This window comes from Macaca fascicularis, chromosome 6 (assembly GCF_037993035.2).
Source record: "Macaca fascicularis isolate 582-1 chromosome 6, T2T-MFA8v1.1".
In the NCBI taxonomy this organism is placed as follows: domain Eukaryota; kingdom Metazoa; phylum Chordata; class Mammalia; order Primates; family Cercopithecidae; genus Macaca; species Macaca fascicularis.
In genome coordinates this window covers 145,491,656-145,514,270 of record NC_088380.1, presented here as the reverse complement: position 1 = coordinate 145,514,270, position 22,615 = coordinate 145,491,656, and the positions used below count along the sequence as shown (strand labels likewise).

The following is a 22,615-nucleotide window of genomic DNA, read 5'->3' as shown; positions in this document are numbered from 1 at the left end:
ACCATTATAGGCTTTGTTTCTAAAAGATTTCCTTTGTGCTTTATCTGTGCTTGTTTTTTAAATCAGAATTTCAGTCTGATGCTCTCTCACTCTGACAGGAATTCAGCATATTTTCTTAGTAAGTTGAAGGGCAGAGCTGGGAAAGCTGGAGGAGTTGTTCCGTGAGGAGAGGCACTGCCGGCCTTTGTTTCTCTTATCACCACTCTGCCTGGATCTTCAAGCCGGGGCTCCCTGTGTTGGTGGTGTTGACAGTCAAGGCTCTGGCCTCCAGGGCAACTCCACCTCCCTTGGTCTCACCTCCCAGAGCCAGAGTCTCCCAGGAAGCCCAGGGAAATCTCCTCCTGTGCAGCCACTGGAAAGATGGAAAATCTGCATATTTGATGTTAGTAGCTGTGGTTTCAGTCATGAGGAAGTCCAGGAAATCCAGGGTCTTAGCCTTATAAGACTTTAGAGACTTGAGAACTTACTAAAGCTCACTTTTTATTTCTCAGGCCAGAAAAGAACTAAATCCAACATTATTAACCTCTCTCCAGACCCTTTTTGGAAATCTTTGCCTTACTCCCGAGTACTTTTATTCTACCTTTAATATTAACAAATTATCCTATACGTCCCTTGCCATTGCTTCTGGAAATACATTTCTTGGGGGGAAACTGTGTAGCATTTTCATGTCATATCCTAGTTAAAGGGGACTAATTAAGTGACTTGAGAAACATGCGTTGGGCTTGCTTTGCAGACCCGTAACTCACCAAGGGACTGTGCCAATGTGTGGTATTATTAAGACTTTTCTGTGATTGTATTAGCTTAAGACCATGTTAACATTTATGCAGCATCAACTAAAATTTAAATAGAGATAAATATAAAATATTGCAATTTAGTGTTTTGGTGGCAAGCAAACTGCTGTATTCAGAATGTTCTAGCTGGGTTTTTGATGGCTCACTGGAGGGCTGTTACCGTGACAGCACGGTATGGAGCCAGAGCTTTTGGAAGCCAACAGCAGGCTCCCAAACACTGTGGAAATGTCAATGTTTTCTGCAAAGAGGAACCTGATGCAAGGTAAGGATATTTCTACACGGAGAGGTAGGTTTCAGTACTCTAGTCTGATATTCATCATTTACTCTTCATGTCTTAAGTATTGGCTCTGCATCTCTCTAACCACTTCTAGTATACAGGTGTGTATACACCTGCCACACATGTGCACAAACACACAACACAGTGATGGGATGAGCTTGCTGTTTATCAAGAGGGTGTTCAGCAGGTAGTGAGCACTCTGGAATCATGGACTCCCAGCACTGGGGATAGTATCTGGAAGATACTCTTTCTAGTTTTCTGCTGATGGGCAAGAATACTGCTAAGTGAGTCCAGATGTTTGGGTATTTAGGAGGATTAGGCAGACCCCTGGACCTACAGTCAATCTAGTTTCAAGTTTAGTTTCTGCCATTTCCTATCTGTGTGCCCATGGGCAACCTTTCTAAGCCTCACCTTTTTCTTTTGTTAACAGGGAACATTAATAGGTGTTCTCTGCATTTCATAAAGTTGAGTGAGTGTCAAATAATATACAATGACCTGTGAAAATGGTTGTAAAGCACCTGTCAGTGACAAGGTGGTATCAACATCATCCCCCTCATCGGGATGTGTCCTTTATACTATGAGTTTCTGCTATAGAAATTCTTATTTCTTTTCTTTCTACAATAAAAACTTTTATCCTCCTCATTTTCTCTTCTGTTAAGATGCTTATATTCTACCATGTATCTCTTGGTACTAATCTTTTTTTTTTTTTTTTTTTTTGAGGCAGGGTCTCATTCTTTCGCTCAGGCTGGAGTACAGTGGCCCGATCTCGGCTCACTGCAACCTCCGCCTCCTGGGCTCAGGTGATCCTTCCACCTCAGCCACCTCTGTAGCTGGGACTACAGGTATGCAGCACCACACCTGGCTAATTTTTATAATTTTTGTAGAGACAAGGTTTCACCATGTTGTCCAGGCCAGTCTCGAACTCCTGGGCTCAAGCATTCTGTCTGTGTTGGCCTCCCAAAGTACTGGGCTTACAGGCGTGAGCCACTGTGTCCGGTCTCTTATTGCTAATCTGCTGCTTCATTGAGGGTATTTATTTGCCTGCTTGGGTTAATTGCTTAATAAGGTTTCCATATACATTTGTGTGGATGAAGAGATCTATTTCCTGGTGTTAAACATGAAGCAATTATTCCGAGATCAAGAAGAGAGAGTTCATGTAAATGTAACTGACATGACTCCTAAATGTTACATGGTCACTGAAATAAAGTTTATTTAAATATTATTCACACTTATATATGGGTCACACACGTTCATCTTCCTCTGTTTGTTGCACACATATAAGGCAGGTCAAGCTCTTACATAATAAGATACGCAGGGGTAGGGGTGCTGGTGCTTTTAGCAGCTTCATCTTTTTATGGTTTTTCTTTTGTCTCAAACCTGTCTCCTTCTTCAAGTAAAGTACTTTCATTGGCCTTTCTGTGATGTGATTTAATCTCATGATGGCACTTGTGTGTGTCTGTCTGCAGTCTGACCTACCAGGAGTCTCTGGAGTTCCAGACAAGTCATTTGTGTTTCTGTATAAGGGGAGTCTCGAAAAGGCTTTGTGAAATTTAGAGGCCAGGCAGCCTTCTGTAATCTGGTTTTGGTTCTTAGCAAACTGGCCACCTGCTTTTGTTTTCCTCTTAGCTGCCTATATATCTCTTTTACCTCATAGCTGTCAGGAGTTAAACTATCAAGTAACTAGTATGCTTGCCTCATGTAACACTGGCTTTGCTGTTCTTATGCCCCTGCCTTAGTCACCTGTGGAGTCCTATATCCTTCTTTAATAACCCATATTCTCATCTGCACATGTATGAATTATTATGCAATTACATGGGCTTATAAGCATTCATGTTTGCAGGACTTTTGAACTTTCCACAGTTTGCAGGATGTCATGGAACTGAAACCAGCACAAAAAGGATGTACATGTGCCATTAGTCATAGTGAGATTATGTACTCTTAAAATGGATCCCCAGAACAGGATTCTGTTCTTCCCCCTTTATCCTTGGCATCTTCCTTGGAACCTCCTTGGCAGATTTTGGGTTATATATATCCCTTTATAAAATGAATGTGTTCCCCTCCCCCAACCTTGTCCCCTCTCATCTCATGCTTTGTTGGCTCTCTTAATTTCCTCAGTTGTACTCTTCCTGCTGAGCGTTTACCAATTAATTTTAACTATTTGGACCTGGGTGCGATGGCTTACGCCCATAATCCCAGCACTTTGGGAGGCCGAGGCAGGTGGATTGCTTGAGCCAGGGTTCAAGACCAACCTGGGCAACATGGTGAAACCTTGTCTCTACAAAAAATACAAAAATTAGCTGGGCATGGTAGCATGTGCCTGTGGTCCCAGCTGTGCTACTCGGGAGGCTGAGGTGGGAGGATTGCTTGAACTTAGAAAGTCAAGGCTGCAGTGAGCCATGATCATACCATTGTACTTCAACCTAGGTGACCAAGTGAGGCCCTGTCGGAAAAAAAAAAAAAGAGTAGACAGAAAGGAATACAGATGAATGCACATGAGCATTAAATTAATGTACTTGAAACTACTATTCCTACAATCTGGTTTCTGTCCGTACCATCCTGGAAATTTTTCAAGAGTACTTTGTCATCATTGGCATCTTTGTGGTAGTCAAAATGTTGGCCGCTGCTTTCCTTAGGGAACTTTACCTCTTGGCTGCCATGTCATTATAGTCCCTTGGTTTGGGGATGACTGTAATTAATCATGCACTCCCCTTTTCCTTTTTTGGCAACATCATCATCTTAACTATCTTCTGTTAATAATTGTAGCTATTCACAAAGATTCCTCCAGCCTTGTCCTCCTCCTCTCTTTTCATTTTCTCCCGTAATGGTCCTATCTATTCCTGTGATTTCAAATCCAGCCTCACTGTGGATGACTCCAGTGTCTACATTTAAGTCCAGCCTTTTTCCTGTGGTCTTCTCCTACATTTCTACCACACTGTCTCATTGCACCTCAGACTCAAGAAAGTGGAACTCATTATTGTCTCACAAACTAGATTTTTCCTCCCACATTCTCTTTTTATCTGTTCTTGGCATTGTGATTATTGTAGTTCTCCAAACTTGAAACTTTTGAGTGATATTTGAGTCTACTTCCTGCTTCACTTTCTCATTAACTTGGTGAACAAGTCCTGTGAATTTTAATTTCTACTATTGTTGTCTACTAGACAGTCATTCCCCATTTTTCTGGTGTTTAAGGTTTTTAGAGACAGGGTCTCATTGTGTTGCCCAGGCTGGAGTGCAGGGGCTCTTCACAGGTGTGAACATAGAGTACTACAACTCAAACTCCTGGGCTCGAGCAGTCTTCTTGCCCCAGCTTTCTGAGTGGCTGGGATTACAGGTGTGCGTCAGTGTGCCCGGTCTCTCCCTTTTTCATCTACTAAGGAACCTCGATAATGTGAGGGCAGCAATATGTTCAGGCAAAAGGTTCCCTTCTCCAGTTCTAGGAAATGAGCCATGAATGGTCTAAAGCAAGCCTGGAAATCCAATTCTCTATGAATGTGTGTTAGTTTAGAGATGGCCATGTGACCCAGTTCTGACCAATGAGACATAAAGAGATATTTGCTTGGAAGCCTCTGGGAAGGATTTTGTTATAATAAGATAGTAAGGAGACCCTTCCCACTTCTTCCTGCCTTAACTGCAGCTGTCTTGGAGCTGCAGCAGCTGCCTTGGACCAGTGAGGTGAGAAGCACACGAACAAAAAGCCAACATGCTGAGGAGGATAATAGAGGGGAAAGACAGGAGGAGGAAACTGGGTTATTTATGATGCAGTTTAGCCACTTTCATGATTTTGGAACCATCTACTTCCAGATTTTTCTTATGAGAGGTAATGAAATGTCTTTGTTTTTTAAAATCAGTGTTAATCATTATTCCATTACTTGCAACTGAACATATATTCATATTGATATGAATTCATTTGGATATTTCCAAAATCCCTCTCAGATCTTTTAAATTAAAAAAAAAAAAACTTCTTGATCTTCATAGCATTCACCTCAATTTGTGCTTAAATATCTGGTTAGTTACCTGTTTATTGTTAATATCCCTTGTTAGATAGTACTTAGGGGATAAGATCCCTTTTTTATCTTTATCCTGCTATCTCTCTAATGTATAGCATAGGACCTAGTATTGGGTGGATGCTCAGGAAATAATTATTGAATGAATACATGAAAAACAAAGGAATAAATTGATATCTTGGAAATGAATTGTTTTTCAGAGAACATTGGAGGCTGAGTGGACAGTGCTGTTTATATTATTAATGATGTAATCATGGATGATTCAGATACTGCACCTTGACCCTTTAAAATCTAAGGCCATGGAAATGAGTGTATAGCCCCACTGGCTGAAGGCCCAGAAAATAGGTTGGAGATTGGGATGAGGTCACATGCTGGAGATGCCAATGTTTGAATAGAAGTTCAAATGTGACCCCTAAGACTTGTCTGACCTCTTGTCTCTAGTAGCTAATTTTTCCACACTCTTATAGCGACAGGAGTGGTGCTCAAGCCTTTTGCATGTGATAAACTGATTAGCATATTAACTGAGATTGGCCTAGGAAATTGGATAGTCGTAGCTCTCTTAAGCTACATTCAAAGTCTGATTACTTTTTTCAAATGGCAAATAATGACAAATGGAAAATGACCTCTGACTCTGACCAGCTGTCCTGAGTACTACAGAAACTAAGCCTTCATTCTGGGGAGGGAGGCACCACTTTGCATAATACACTTGTCCCTTTAGCATTTCGGTTGAATTTGTCTTTGTGATGATGTGCCCTGCCTTGTTCACATCCTCTATGTGGCTGCCTTCAGATTTTTTCAGTACTCTCACCTTCTTAATTTCTTCCCTACATAACTCTCAGCACACAAAGTTCTTTGTTTTATCTTCATCTTTATTAGCATTTGTTGTTGGACCCCTAAACTGACTCTTTTTTTTTTTTTTTTTGGAGACGAAGTTTCACTCTTGTTGCCTGGGCTGGAGGGCAATGGCGCGACCTTGGCTCACTGCAACCTCTGCCTCCTGGGTCCAAGTGATTCTCTTGCCTCAGCCTCCCAAGTAGCTGGGATTACAGGTGCATGCCACCACTCCCGGCTAATTTTGTATTTTTAATAGAGATGGGGTTTCTTCATGTTTGTCAGGCTGGTCTCGAACTCCCGACCTCAAGTGATCCGCCCGCCTTGGCCTCCCAAAGTGCTGGGAAAACTGACTCTTTAAAACATCTGCTTCTCTGTTGTAAGCCAGTTCTTTCATCTATTTCCCACCAAATCGAAGGCTTCTTGAGCATGGGAACTGGTACTCAAATCTGTAGTGCTCACAGCACCTTATAGTGGGTAAGCTTCATGTGGCTGCTTTGAACATAAATGGTCTAACACAAAAATTGAAGTCACCAAAAATTGGTGGGAGAAAGCAAGCCACCAAGAGCAAGGAGTCTTTAAATTTTTTCTATGCTTCGATTTTGTTTGATTTTTCTTCCAGTGAGTATGTATTATTTTTGTAATTAAAATTTAAATAGTGAGTGATGAAACAAAGCAAAACAGCACTGGGAGACTTCTCAATCAATCACATGGCGTGTTTCCTAAGAAATTCTCTTAGTTCAAATACCTGAAGATACTGTATTAAATATTTAAACATTTCTTTAAATGCTTAATTCAGCCAATAAACTATAGAACCACTGCTCTATGTAACTGCAGGGGAATTTAATAAAGTCATATTCTTTATGTGGTAGCCCTGTAAGAAAGTGAGAGAAATTCTAAAGCAAATATAATGGAAAGCTCAAATCCTAAGAGATATAAAACACTGAAACTGACAGCTGACCTGGGAACATTTGCTATTCCCTAGTGGCTGTGAGCTCTTGGTTTCAACAGGAATCATAATTTAGGGGACAAGAGACAAAGCTTAAGGGCCATGAAATAATTAGAAAAGTGAAAATCTTCCACTCAAAAGGAATTATTAGGGCAAATTGGCTTTGAGTGGAAGGGAGAAATATGCCCGCAGATCTTCAGTCTGTTTCCTAAGGAAACTGAGTCTGACATGCCTTCTGAAAACAGTATAACCCCACATAGGAAGCAATCTTTTTTTTTTTTTTTTGAGACGGAGTCTTGCTCTGTGCCCCAGGCTGGAGTGCAGTGGCACGAGTGGCGCGATCTCGGCTCACTGCAAGCTCTGCCCCCCGGGTTCACGCCATTCTACTGCCTCAGCCTCCTGAGTAGCTGGGACTACAGGTGCCCGCCACCACACCCGGCTAGTTTTTTGTATCTTTTTTAGTAGAGACGGGGTTTCACGGTGCTAGCCGGGATGGTCTCGATCTCCTGACCTCGTGATCCGCCCGCCTCGGCCTCCCAAAGTGCTGGGATTACAGGCTTGAGCCACCGCGCCCGGCCAGGAAGCAATCTTGATAGAAAATCTAATCTGAATTTGAACATACTTGTAGATCTGACTTCCAATTTAAGGGAAATATTGGGGACAGGCGATATGTTCAATGATATAATAGACTTGCAATCAGCAGAGACCAGACTGTGGAAAACTGTAGAGCGGGCAAACTACTGGATTTTTCACAAAATAAGATACAAGAGAAAAAAATAAAGAGATGGGATGAAACCCATAAATTAAAAGATATTTAAGATGAATATCAACCAATTACAGTTACAATGTATGTATTTTTTGTTTTATTTTTTGAGACAGGATCTTGCTGTATCACCCAAGCCTAGAGTGCGGTGGTGCAAACACGGCTCACTGCAGACTCAGTCTCCTGCCTCAGCCTCCCATCTAGCTGAGACCACAGGCGTATACTCCATGCCTGAATAGTTTTTATTTTTTATTGTTTTCTAGAGACAGGTTCTTACTTTGTTGCCCAGGTTGATCTCAAACTCCTGGGCTTGAGTGATCCTCCCACCTTGGCCTTCCAAAGTGTTTGTATTACAGGTGTGAGCCACCATGCCGGAGCTCTGTGATATATTTAGATCTTGACCAAATCAGCAATCTGCAAAAAAAGAAAAAAGAAAAAATCATGAGATAATTGGGAACTTTTAAACAATTACTTGGTATTTGGTAATATTAAGGATAATATTAAATTTTTGGTGTGAAAATGGTATTGTTTTGTTTTTGTAAAAAAGAGCCTTTTTAGAGAAGAAGCATGCTGAAAAATTTATGGGTAAAAGATAGGATGTCAGGCCAGGCACAGTGGCTTGTGCCTGTAATCCCAGCACTTTGGTCTCCCATCCAAGTACTAACCAGTCCCAACCTTGCTTAGCTCCAAGATCAGATGAGATCAGGCACGTTCAGGGTAGCGTGGTGATAGATAATCAAAGCACTTTGGGAGGCCAAAGTGAGAGGATCGCTTGAGCCCAGGAGTTCAAGACCAGCCTGGGCAACATAAGGAGACCCCATCTCTACAAAGAAATATTTTAATTTAGCTGGGTCTGGTGGTGTGTTTCTGTGGTCCCAGCTACTCAGAAGGCTGAGGTGGGAGGACTGCGTGAGCATGGGAGGTTGAGGCTGCAGTGAGCCATGATCTGGCCATCGCACTCTAGCCTGGGCAACAGAGCGAGACCCCATCTCAGAAAACAACAACAACAACAACCAAAGATAGGATGTCTCCATTGTGCTTTATTTTTTGATCTGAGGAGGTGGGTAGGTGGCTGAATCGGGGTATAGATAAAAATAGTACTAGCTATGACTTCATAATTTTGAAAGCTGAGTGCAGAGTCCATGGAGATTATTATACCATTCTCTGTATTTTAGTATATACATGAAGATTTCCGTGAGAAAAATTTTTTAAAACATAGTTTGAAATTGACAGAATTTCCAGGTTACTGGTAGATGCAGAAACAAATCCTCTTTGGAGGAACTTACATCCAGGCCTCAGAGCATCCCCACAAACAAAAATCTTCCAACGATCACGAGCTCACAACCAAAATATCACAAAGCACATGAAAAATAAGGCACTATAAGTTAAAGACAGCAGAGACAAATAATCAGACTTTTAAAACTATAGCTAGATGGGGTGCAGTGGCTCACACTTGTAATCACAGCACTTTGGGAGGCTGAGGCAGGAGGATCGCTTGAAGCCAAGAGCTTGAGACCAGCCTGGGCAACAAAGCGAGATATGTCTCTATTAATAGTTTTTTAAAATAAATGCAAATTAAAAAAATTATAGGTAGTGAAATTCACAGAAAACAAAATATGAAATAATTATTTTAATATGCTGAAATAAGATTTTATCAAAAATATGGGCTAAAAACAATATGCTATCAAAAGTGACAATGGACAGATTTGAAAATGATGAAAAATTAACTTCTTTTAAATTAAAATAATTTTTTTTAACTTGGCAGATAAAATTATATGTATTTATTTTGTAAAACATGTATGTAAAATATATATACATTCTGGAATGACTAATCTTGCTCACAGTTACCATTTTTGTGGTGAGAGCACTTAACATCCCTCCCTCAGCATTTTTTAGAAATACAGTGTATTGTTATTAACTGCAGTCACCCTGCTATGATAGAGCTCTTGGACTTGATCCTCCTGTCCATCTGTAATTTTGTATCCTTTGACCAACATCTCAATACTCCCCTGCCCCAGCAACCACCCCAGCCCTTGGTAACTACCATTCTACTCTACTTTCATGAAGTAAATTTTTTTAGATTCCACATATATGCGGGATTATGCAATACTTGTCTTTCTTTGCCTGGCTTATGTCACTTAACATAATGTCCTCTAGCTTCATTTGTGTTGTCACAAATGGCAATTTTTCTTTATTTTTTTTCTGGCTGAATAATATTCCATTGTTTATGTATATCACATTTTCTTTATCCATTTATCCATTAATGAACAGTTAGGCTGATTCACAAAATAGAACTTCTTTTTTTTTTTTTTTTTTTTTGAGACGGAGTCTCACGCTGTTGCCCAGGCTGGAGTGCAGTGGAGCGCTCTCGGCTCACTGCAAGCTCCGCCTCCCGGGTTCCCGCCATTCTCCTGCCTCAGCCTCCTGAGTAGCTGGGACTACAGGCGCCCGCCACCGCGCCCGGCTAATTTTTTGTATTTTTAGTAGAGACGGGGTTTCACTGTGGTCTCGATCTCCTGACCTTGTGATCCGCCCGCCTCGGCCTCCCAAAGTGCTGGGATTACAGGCTTGAGCCACCGCGCCCGGCCTCTAAAATAGAACTTCTTGAAGTTGAAAATCTAATTGCAGTTAGGAATTCAGTAGACAAGGTAAATAGCTGGTCAGACACAGCTGAAGAGTAATTAAGTAAACTAGAGTATAGAATTGAAGAAATTACCTAAAGTGCAGCATAGACAGAAAAATGAAAAAGAGGTTAAGAGATGTGAAGATTTGAATATAAAGGTCTCACATGAGTTTCAGAAGAATAAAGAGAATATGTGTGAGATAGGCTTTATTTAAAGAGGTTTGGCTGATACTTTTCTAAACCTCTTTAAATTGATGAAAGACATGAATTCTGATTCAGGAAATCCACTGAATCCCATGCACGATGATTCAGAAGATAATCCATTTCTGGTAACATAGTGAAACCACAGAAAGATTGGGTTATAAAAACAGAGGCCAGGTACAGTGGCTCAATCACACCTGTAATCTCACCACTTCCCAAGGCTGGGGTGGAAGGATCGCTTGAGGCCAGGAATTCAAGACCAGCCTGGGAAACATAACAAGACCCTATCTCAAAAACTAATAATAATAATTAAAAATTAAAGCAGGCAAATAGTAATGAAGACAGATTAGCTGCAAAGTACCAGGAGTGGGGAAAGAGGGAAGACAGTGCTTTTGGTATTCTTAGCCTAGTTGCTTGGCCTGACACTGGGTTCTGTCTGACATAATTTTCATCAGTTCTTCACAGCAGTTTCCTCCACAGTTCCATTGCCTACAACATTCCTCTCTTGGTGTTCCACTCACATCCCGTTAGACATCTGGATTCAAGGAAAAATCCACTATGCTTCCCAAAGTTGGAGTTATTTCAGGTCTGCCTGTTTTCTCATTAAGGGCCTGTTGAATGGCTGAGGTTATTAGAAAGAGTATAATTCATCTCTTGGAGCAAAGAGAAGAGTGGAACTACAGAGACTGGCAAGGAGGCCACCAGCCAGCAATGGGCTTCCCTTATTGTTCCGAAAGTTCTTACTTTCTTACCTCCTACCAGGTTTCAGTTTCTCTCTCTCTGTTTTTATTTTTAATGTCCTTCTTGGTTTTTGCAGAGAATATACATGCTCATCATAAAATATTTAAATGATACAGGAGACATCGTCATCTGTCATGACAGTGTGAGGAGCTTTGTTGACCCACTTCTAGTAAAACTTGTGTATGTTCTTTAAAAATTAGTCTTTGGGAATAGTCCCAAGGGCAAATAGTAAATAAACATCTGCTTACGGAAATTCATGACATTTGGTGTGAAAGGTGGGAGTCTGTGTTATCTGACATAAGACATCTCCCTCATTGCCTGCTTCCAGCTTGGTGAGGTGGAGATGCCATTCCAAAGTGCTGCAGCCAGGCACCCAGAGCTCCCTTTCCCCCCAGTCCAAGGGCTTGCTTCCCAGAAGGAGCAGACTGTTAACATTTCTCTCCTGACCCTTGCTACCTGTTGCTGAGGCCAAGTCCCCAGCAAGTTCATTTGAGAGTTTGGGAGTTGGGGGGTGGGAGAGTCCCTTCCTCAGCCCATCTCCTGCTTGTAGAATGGAAGCTCTATCTTGGATCTTGGCTGTGGCACGCAGAATACTGGAGTCCTAGTTGCCTTTCCGCAGCTCCTGAGATGGTGGTTCCATGTGATGAAGGGCCTTAGGCTGCTGTCCCCCAACTCACTGAGTACTCAGAACCTTGTTATTGTTTCTACCTCTAGCTCCAGGGTCCTAACTCAGAGGTTTTGCCTGAGGGAGAAGCAGTTCATAAAACAGCTCCTAATCTCTTCCCAAAGGAACTGACTGCATTTGCAACAGAGCCTGCAGAAGTTCAAACCTAAGGACACTTTGAAGAACTTTGGAGGTGGTGGTGAAATGAAACTGGGAGGAGATTCATGGATGTAGCATCAGAATCAAACTATAGGTGGGCTAGTTTGCAGGAGGGAACTGGGGAGTAAGCCAGTTGGAAGGAGCCCTCCTAGGATCAGAAGAAATATCAAACAGGGACCTCAGCAACTATTCCTTCAAAGGGGGCAACGTTGATTTGATTCATTTGTGGAGCAATTTGTGCCCTAGGACATTGTTGAAAACAATAGAGCTCTTTATGTTTCAGGGATTAACCTTCTGTTTTGCAAATCTTTTCCCAAATGTGTATTTCTCTTCATCCTTATTTATGATACTTTTCTATATGGAAGTTTAAAATATTTATTTAGAAAAAATGGATACTTATTATTTTATGGTTTCTGTTTTTTATGAGATACTTAGTAAAGCCTTTTCTGCAATGAGTATTTTTTCTTCATATTATTTCAAAAATATGAAATATTTCAAAGAGGAGTCCAGAAAATCTTATGCTCACTACCCAGATTTAATAAACTAAAATTTGTTATATTTGCTTCAGATTTTTTAAAGAAATAAGATATTAGATATCATTGATGACCCTTTCATGATCCTTTATATTTCCCTTTGTTCTCCCCCAGAGGTAACCACTGTTCTGAATTTGGTGTGCATCATATCTTTTTTGTTTTTTTTTTTGAGGCGGTTCTCACTTTTGTTACCCAGGCTGGAATGCGGTGGCACAATCTCAGTTCACTGCAGCCCGACTTCCTGGGTTCAAACAATCCTCTTGCCCCAGTCCCCCAGGTAGCTGGGACTACAGGTGAGTGCCACCACACCTGGGTAATTTTTATATTTTTTGTAGAGACAGGGTTTCACCGTGTTGCCCAGGCTGGTCTCAAACTCCTGAGCTCAAGTAATGGGCCTGCTTTAGCCTACTAAAGTCCTAAGATTACAGCCATAAGCCATCACTCCTGGCCTATTGTATCTATTCTTTATAGTTTGTTATATATATCTGTCTTCATTGTATCCCCCCTCCTGCATACACACACACAGAAACTGTTTTAGTAGTTTTCTATGTTGTTACATGTAGCTCTGTGTACATTTTCTGTTTAGCATCCCACTATTTGAAAACCTTTGTTAAGGAACATTTAGATTGATGCCAATTTTTTGCTATTACACACAATGTTGGTTACATATGCAAGTATGTCCCTAGGATACATGCCTTAAAGTAGAATTGCTAGGTCATATGCATACTTTCAGTACCACTAGATAATGCCAAATTGTTTTCCAAAGTGGTTGCTAGTGGAAATAAACCACTGTGTTTCAGAAAACTCATACTGTGTTTGAGGGTTCCTATTTCTCCATATCCTTGTCAATGTTTCGTATTAAGAGTTTCTATTTTTTGCCAATTTGTGGGTATAGTATAGTATGACATTCTTCTTTTGAATTTACTCTTTCCTGACTACTATATAAATTATTTCCCCCCCACACACACACATACAATTGGAATTACACGATACAGATTTTTTGGTTTGGATTACATATGTTTTTGTGTTTTCAATACAACCATCTTTTTAAATTGCCTCTTAATATCTTTTGCCTGTTTTTTCCCATAGAGTCTTTTGTTTATTTTTTAGTTGGCATTTACATATTATATATATAATCTGGGTACTTATATATTTTATATGTATTTTCATGAATTATATATAGTCTGAATACTGTCTTTTTTCAATTATATGCATAGCAAATATAATCTTGTGTGTGGCTGGTCATTTCACATTGCTTATGTTGCATTTGTTACAGACATTTTAAAGTATTTTTAGAAAGTCAGAATTATCCCTCTTTTTCTTGAAGTTTATGCTCTGTGTGTTTTAAGAAGTCTTTCCTTGAGGTATAGAGATATTCGCCTATATTAACTTCTGAGAGTATAAAGTTTTGATGGGTTTTTATTTTAATATTTATTTTTATGTATGCTGTGAGATATAGATTTAATTTTAGTTTTTGTCATGTGGCCATCTAGTTGTTCTGGCATTATGTACTGAAGAGTCTATCTTCTCCCCAGTGAAATATAATGGTTTCTCTACTATATACTAAATTATCTTATTTGTATTGGTTTGTATTCTGCTCCATTGTTCTCTTTTTCTATCCTTGCACCAATCTCTTATTATTTTAATTACTGTAGCTTTATATGTTTTGACATCAAGTAGAACAAAACCTTCATCCTTATTCATATTTAAAATTGCCTTGGATCAGGGATGCAAGGATGGTTCAACATATGCAAATCAATAAATGTGATATGTCACATTAACAGAATCAAGAACAACCACATGAGCATTTCAATGGATGCTGAAAAAGCAGTGAAATTTAACATCCCTTTGTGATAAAGATACAAACTGGCTATAGAAGGAACATGCCTCATAATAATAAAGGCCATGTATGACAGACATGGCAGACAGCTAAGATTATACTGAACAGGGCAAAATGGAAAACTTTTCCTGCAAGATCAGGAAGAAGACAAAGATGCCTACTTACATCACTTTTATTCAACAGAATACTGGAAGTCCTGGCCAGAGCAATTAGGCAAGAGAGAAAAATAAAGGGCATCCAAATTGGAAAGGAAGGAACAGTTTAGACAATGTGAACTTTTTTCTTTTTCTGAGACTCACTCTGTCACCCAGGCTGGAGTGCTGTGGTGCAATCATGGTGCACTGCAGTCTTGACCTGCTGGGCTCAAGCAATCTTCCCACCTTAGCCTTCCAAACAACGTGATCTTCTACTTAGAAAAATCTAAAGACTCCACCAAAAAAAAACTGTTAGAACTGATAAATGATTTCAGTAAAATGGCAGTATATAAAATCAACATATAGAACCAGTAGCATTTATTCTTTATTATTATTTTAGAGACAGGGTCTCTGTTGCCCATGCTGGAGTGCAATGGTACAGTCATAGCTCCCTATATAACCTCAGGGCTGAAACAATCCTCCTGCCTCCACCTCAGTAGCTAGGACTGCAGGTGTGCTCTACCATGCCTGGTTAATGTTTTCATTTTTTTACACAGATAGGGTCTCGCTGCGTTGCCCAGAATGGTCTTGAACTCCTTGAGGACTGCTTGAGGCCAAGAGTTTAAGACCATCCTGGGCAACGTGCCTTGGCCTCCCAAAGCTTTGAGATTACAGGCTTGGCCATCGTTTCCAGCCAATAGCCTTTCTATATACTGACAGTGAACAATCTGGAAAAGAAGAAAACACTTCCATTTACAGCAGCTACGAAGAATACCTAGGAATCAATTTAACAAAAGAAGTGAAAGATCTATAAAAGGAAAACTATAAAACACTGATGGAAAAACTTGAATTGGATATGATATAGTGTGGATATTTATCCCTTCCAAATCTCATGTTGAAAGGTAGTCCTCGGCCAGGCCAGTGGTTCACCCCTGTAATCCCAGCATTTTGGGAGGCCAAGGTGGGCATTTCACCTGAGGCAAGGAGTTTGAGACCAGCCTGGCCAACATAGTGAAACCCCATCTCCACTGAAAATACAAAAATTAGCTGGGTGTGATGGCAGGCACCTGTAATCCCAGCTACTCTGGAGGCTGAGGCAGGAGAATCACTTGAACCGGGGAGGCAGAGGTTACAGTGAGCTGAGATTGTGCCATTGCACGCCAGCCTGGGCAACAAGAGTGAAACTCTGTCTCAAAAACAAACAAACAAAAAGGTAATCCTCTGCATCCTACTTTATTCATGAGGGAAAAACAAAAAAGAAAGATAATTCCCAGTATTAGAGGTAGGGTCTGGTGGGAGATAATTCAATCATAGGGGGCAGATCCCTTGTGAATGGTTTAGCACCACTTCCTTGGTGATAAGTGAGTTCTCCCTCAGTTAGTTCACGTGAGATCTGGTTGTTTAAAAGTCTGGGACTGCTCCCTTCTCCCACTGTCGCCGTGTGAGACACTTGTTCCTGCTTTGCCTTATATCATGATTATAAACTTCCTGAGGCCCTTACCAGAATCAGATGCCAACACCATGCTTTCTGTACAGCTTGGAGTACCATGAGCCAAAATAAAACCTCTTTTCTTTGTAAATTACCCAGCCTCAGCTGAGCACGGTGACTCACGCTTATAATCCCAGCACTTTGGGAGGCTGATGTAGGCAGATGACTTGAACCTGAGAGTTTGAGACCAGTGTGGGCAACATGGCAAAACCCCATCTCTACAAAAAATACAAAAATGTGCCACTTGTGGTGGTGCATGCCTGTGGTCCCAGCTACTCAGGAGGATCACTGGAGCCTGGGGAGATTGAAGCCACAGTGAGCTGTGATCACACCACTGCCCTCCATCCAGCCTGAGTAACAGAGTGAGACCCTGCCTCAAAATAAATAGATAAATAAGTAAAAATTACCCAGCTTCAGATATTTCTTTATAGCAGCATAAAAACAGTTTAATACAGGACACACAAAAATGGAAAGTTTCCATGCTCATGGATAGGACTAATTAATATTGGTAAAATGATAATAGTACCCAAAGCAATTTACAGATTCAGTGCAATCCCTATCAAAATACCAATGAAATTCTTCAGAGAAATAAAAGCAACAATTCTAAAATTTACATGGAACTACAAAAGACCCCAAATAGCCAAAGCAATCCTCAGCAGAAAGAACAAAGCTGGAAGTGTCACACCACCTCACTCAAAATATAGTACAAAGTTGGCCGGGCACAGTGGCTTATGCCGGTAATCCCAGCAGTTTGGGAGGCCAAGGCAGGTGGATCATTTGAGGTCAGGAGTTCAAGACCAGTCTGGCCAACCTGGTGAAACCCCATCTCTGCTAAAAATACAAAAATTAGCCAGGCGTGGTGGTGCACGCCTGTAGTCCCAGCTATTTGGGAGGCTGAGGTGGGAGAATTGCTTGAACCCTGGAGGTGGAGATTGTCATGCACCAAGATCATGCCACTGCACTCCAGCCTAGGTGACAGAGCACTCTGTTTCAAAGAAAGCAAACAAACACCTGCAAAGCTGTAGTGACCATATCAGCATGGCACTGGCCAAAAAAAAAAAAAAAAAAACAACAACAAAAAAAAAAACCGACACAAAGACCAATGGAACAGAACCCAGAACCCAGATGTAAATCCACATGTTTACAGCCAACTCATTTTTAACAAAGGCACCAAGAACATCCAATGGGCAAAGGACAGTCTCTTCAATAAATGGTGCTGTAAAAACAGGATAACCATATGCAGAAGAATGAAACTGGACCTCTATCTCTCACTGTATGCAAAAAAAAAAAAAAAAAAAAAAAAAATCAAATGGGTTATAGACTTAGGTCTAAGACCTGAAATTATGAAACTACTAGAATAAATATTGAGGGCCAGGTGCGGCAGCTCACACTTGTAATTCCAGCTTTTGGGGAGCCCAAGACAGGAGGATCGCTTGAGGCCAGGAGTTTGATACCAGCCTGGGCAACAGAGTGAGACCCCTTCTCTATAAAAAATGAAACTAGCTGGGCACAGTGGTGCATTCCTGTAGTCTCAGCTACTCGGGAAGCTGAGGCAGGAGGATTCCTTGAGCCCTGGAGTTCAAGATTATAGTGAGTTGTGATCATGCTGCTGTGTTCCAGCTGTGGTGACAGAGCAAGATAATTGTCTGAAAAGAAAAGAAAAGATTGGGGAAAGGCTCCAGGACATTGTTCTGGGCAAAGATTTTTTTGTGTAAGACCTCAAAAGCACAGGCAACCAAAGCAAAAATAGACAGATTACATCAAGCTAAAAATCTTCTGCACAGGCTGGCATGGTGGCTCACATCTGTAATCCCAGCACTTTGGGAGGTCAAGGTGGGCGGATCACAAGGTCAAGAGATCAAGACCATCCTGGCCAGCATGGTGAAACCCCATCTCTACTGAAAATACAAACATTAGCTGGGTGTGGTGGTGCGCTCCTGTAGTTCCAGCTACTCAGGAGGCTGAGGCAGAAGAATTGCTTGAACCCGGGAGGTAGAGATCGCAGTGAGCTGAGATTGCACCATTGCACTCCAGCCTGGCGACAGAGTGAGACTCTGTCTCAAAAAAAACCAAAAAAACAAAAAAACTTCTGCACAGCAAAGAAAACAACCAACAAAGTGGAGAGACAACCCACAGAACGGAATAAAATGTTTGCAAACTATCCATCTGACAAAGGTTTAATAAACAGAAAATATAAGGGGCTCGAACAACTCAATAGCAAAAAAAATCTGATTGAAAATGAGTGAAAGATCTGAACAGACATTTCTCAAAAGAAGACATACACATGGCTAATAGGTATATGAAAAGATGCTCAGCTTCACTAGTCATCAGATAAATGCAAATTAAAATCACAATGAGATATCATCTCACTCCAGTTTAAATGGCTTTTATCAAAGAGACAGGGAGTAATGGATGCTGGTGAGGATGTAGAGAAAGGGGAACCTTTGTACACTGTTGGTAGGAATGCAAATTAGTACAGCCACTATGGAAAACTGTATGAAGTTTCCTCAGAAAACTAAAATTAGCACTACAATGTAATCCAGCAATTCTGCTGGGTGTATGTCCAAAAGAAAGGAAGTAAATATATCAAAGAAATCACTGTATATTCATGTTTGTTGCAGCACTATTCACAATACCTGAAATACGGAATCAACAAAAATGCCCATCAGTGGATTAATGGATAAAGAAAATGTGACACATACACACAATAAAAAGCCTTTAATATGCAGCAACATGGGTGGAATTGGAGGTCATTATGTTAAGTGAAATAAGCCAAGTACAGAAAGACAAATATCACATGTTCTCACTTACATATAGTAGATAAAAATGTGGATCTCATAAAGAGAGAGCAGATTGGTGGTAACCAGAGGCTAGGAAAAGTACAGGAAAGAGGAGATGAAGAGAGGTTGGTTAATATGTACAAATACACAGTTTGATAGAAACAACAGCTCCATTGTTTGCTAGATCAGTAGGGTGACTATAGTTTACAATAATCTATTGTGTAATACATTTCAAAATAACTGGAATGTAATTTGAATATTTCTAGCATAAAGAAAAGACAAGGCGGGGTGTGGTGGCTCACGCCTGTAATCCCAGCACTTTGGGAGGCCAAGACGGGTGGATCACCTGAGGTCAGGAGTTTGAGATCAGCCTGACCAACATGGAGAAACCCTGTCTCTACTAAAAATTCAAAATTAGCTGGGCGTGGTGGTGCATGCCTGTAATCCCAGCTATTCGGGAGGCTGAGGCAGAATTGCTTGAACCTGGGAGGCGGAGGTTGTGGTGAGCCGAGATCGTGCCATTGCACTCCAGCCTGGGCAACAAGAGCAAAACTCTGTCTCCAAAAAAAAAAAAAAAAAAAACAACAAAAGGGCAAATATTTAAGGTGATAGATATCCCAATTATACTGATTTGATATTTACAAATTATATGAATGTATTAAATATCACATGTATCCCATGCATGCCTGTGTTCATTATAGCACTATTCACAATAGCAAAGACATGGAATCAACCCAAATGCCCATCAGTGATAGACTGGATAAAGAAAATGTGATACATATGCAGCTGTAAAAAGGAACAAGATCATGTCCTTTGCAGGACATGAATGGAGCTCGAAGCCATTATCCTCAGCAAACTAATGCAAAAGCAGAAAACCAAACACCACATATTCTCACTTAAAAGTAGGAGCTGAACAATGAGAACACATGGACACAGGGAGAGGAACAACACACACTGGAACCTGTTGGGGTGGTGCGCTGGGGGGCAAGAGGTGGGAGAGCATCAGGATAAATAGCTAATGCATGCAGGGCTTAATACCTAGGTGATGGGTTGATAGGTGCTGCAAACCACCATGGCACATGTTTACCTTTGTAACAAACTTGCATGTCCTGTACATGTATCCCGGAAATTAAATTTATTAAAAAGTTACATGTATCCCCAAAATATGTACATCTATTATTTATTAACTTAAATATTGCCTTGGATATTTTTGGCCCTTTACTCTTCCATATGGATTTTAGGCATACTCTGTGAGGCTCAACAAAACACTGGATATTTAAGTTAGAATGCAGTAAACGTATAGATTAATTTATGAGAATTAACATATTTATAAAATGTGTTTCTGTCCATGAACATGATATATATTTCCAGTTTGATGGTCTCACATCTTTTAATAAAACATCATAATTTTTTCCATATAGGTAGTGAATCTCTTTTGTTATGCCTAACTACCTTATAGTATTTGTTATTGTAAAGAGGTTAATTTTCAAGTTTTTATTTTATAATTGTTCGTTGCTGGTATATGACTTTATAGCCAACAAATTTGCTGATGTCTTATTAGTTCTAATAGTTTATGTACATTTTTTTCTTGGATGTTATTTGTAGATATATCATTTCAATATAAAAATAATTTTGTTTCTTTTCCATCTTTATCCTCCATTTCTCTTTCTTATTGCAATGTCTAGCACCTTTAATGCAGTATTTATTGAAATACTAATAGGCATCCTTATCCTTTTCCTGTCTTTAAAGGGAATGATTCTAATATTTTACCACTAAATATGATATCTTCTGTAGGTCGATGAATTTATCGACCTAGTGGTGAATCATCCTTACATTTCTGAAATAAATGTTTCTGGTCATTGTATTAGTTATCTATTGCTGTGTAACAAATTATCACAAACTTGGTGGCTTAAAACAATGCACACTTAATGTATTATACTTTCCGTAGGTCAGGAGTCCAAGTGTGACTTTGTTGGGTCCTCTGCATTGCTGTAGTCCAAGGTGTCAGCTGGAGCTAGGGTCTAATATGGCGCTTGACTGGGAAGCATTTCCTTTTAAACTGGTGTGGTTGTTGGCAGAGTTCAGTTCTTTGCAGGTTGTCAGATTAGATGCCTTAGTTTCTTGCTGGCGGGAGGCTGCCCTCAGTTCCTTGCCACATGGCTATCTCCATAAGCAGCTCACAACATGGCAGCCTGCTTCTTCAGAGTCAGCAAGGGAGAGTGTTTCTCAGTGAAGCAGATGTTACTGTCTATGTAGTGTAATCACATACACAGTGTCATATACATCCTATCACCTTTGCCTTATTACATTGGTTGGAAGCATGCCATATTCCTACATTCAATGGGAGGTAATTACACGAGGATGCGTCTGGCTTTGGCCTAGACATCATATTTCTGGAAGTGACAGAACATGGCATAATAGGATAGATACTTATTTTTTCCCATGTAAACAGCATCTTCAGGTCAGCAGCCTCGGGTTGGTGTGGCAGCTCTATTGTGGGTAGACTCTTGGGTCTTGAGTTCCTTCGAGTCACACTAGGATGCCATCTCTAAGGAATAGCCCTTTTCTTATCCTTCCAGATGGTAAGATCTACATTCCATGGAGCAGGGTGGAAGGAGCGACATAGAAGAGGAGGTAAAGGGCACTTAAACATCTCTTAAGGAGGATACCAGAAGCTGTTAAATGATGCTTCTGCTTATAATCTGTTGGCCAGAACGTAGTGCCTTGGCCATACCCCCCTGCAAGGGAGGCCAAGAAATGTAGTCTTTATACTTTATTTGCCCAGCAAAAATTCTGCTACTGTGGAAGAATGGGAGAACAGATTGTGGGGGACCACTAGCAGCTTCCACATCAGCTAGCTTTCAGTTACAAAAGAAAAAGTTCCTCTTTTCTCTTGCCTCTGGAATAGTTTGGCATAAGATTATTTATTTATATTTTAAAAATTATTTTCTAAATTTTTTTTCAATAGATTTTTGGGAACAGGTGGTGTTTGGTTGCCTGGATAAGTTCTTCAGTGGTGATTTCTGAGATTTTGGTGCACCTGTCACCAGAACAGTGTACACTATACCCAGTGTGTGTAGTCTTTTATCCTTCACCCCTTCCCACCCTTCCCCTGAGTCCCCAAAGTCCATTATATAATTCTTAGGCCTTTGTGTCCTTGTAGCTTAGCTCCCAAGGATTTTTTTTTTTTTTGATGTTTGAAAAGATAACTTGAAAAATTACCAATGACTGTATTTCTTATGTGTAGAAGAGCATAGCGTACCAAGAGAGGACTGGACTCACCTGGACCAGGTATGCTGTGAATATGAGAAAGGCTGGCTGTGGAAAAGGAGCCTGCTAGGGGCCGGAGCTTTACATATACTGTCTCATTTAATCCTCACAACAACTGCCAGAGTGAGGGGTAGGATTTTGGCTTTGCAGAGGAGAGTCCTCGCCCAAGAGCATGCAGTTAACTTATGGGATGGTTGCACTTCAAACTTAAAGCATTGATGTTAAAGCCCATGTTCTTTCTATAGTTTGAAGAGCTAGCAGACTGTCTCAGAAAGGGCCATCTCTCTGAAGGTCTAGAGTGGGATTCCTAGTCTTTCTTTGTCACTCACACAAGCTTTTGACTTGGATATCTGGAGGATATAGGTAATGATGGGGAGAGGGAGCAGGTGGGATTTGTGGCAAGGTCTCCCTCATTCAGCCTAACACCCATAGTCGAGTAGTGATTGAGATGGGACTCAGTACATCCGTTCTGCACCTTGCTTTCCTTCCATGGTCTACGTGTGCATTAGAAGGTGTGCGGTGGGCACTGACTGGAGTGAGCCTCCTCAGGAGTCCAGTACCTACAG

General features: G+C 40.7%; 1 protein-coding gene and 1 long non-coding RNA gene across 12 annotated transcripts in view; one reads left to right on the top strand and one right to left on the bottom strand.

Annotated features, from left to right (window-relative positions):
- The window catches only part of SIL1 (SIL1 nucleotide exchange factor), a 242,322-nt gene that overhangs the window by 175,105 nt on the left and 44,602 nt on the right, over positions 1 to 22,615 (top strand). The window contains exon 8 of one of the 11 annotated variants that reach the window (XM_073994366.1): positions 11,895 to 13,340. The exons of 9 other annotated variants lie outside the window; for them this stretch is intronic. In XM_073994366.1, coding sequence (XP_073850467.1) covers positions 11,895 to 11,976 — 82 coding nt within the window. In that variant the 3' untranslated portion in view covers positions 11,977 to 13,340. Of the gene's footprint in view, positions 1 to 11,894; positions 13,341 to 22,615 lie in introns of those variants that run through there. One more of the 11 variants, XM_073994365.1, reaches the window with a different exon arrangement.
- Positions 7,892 to 22,615, bottom strand: part of LOC102133692 (uncharacterized) — a 52,578-nt gene continuing 37,854 nt past the window's right edge. The window contains exon 4 of the long non-coding RNA XR_278280.5: positions 7,892 to 8,029. This is a non-coding gene — a long non-coding RNA (uncharacterized lncRNA). The remainder of the gene's footprint in view (positions 8,030 to 22,615) is intronic.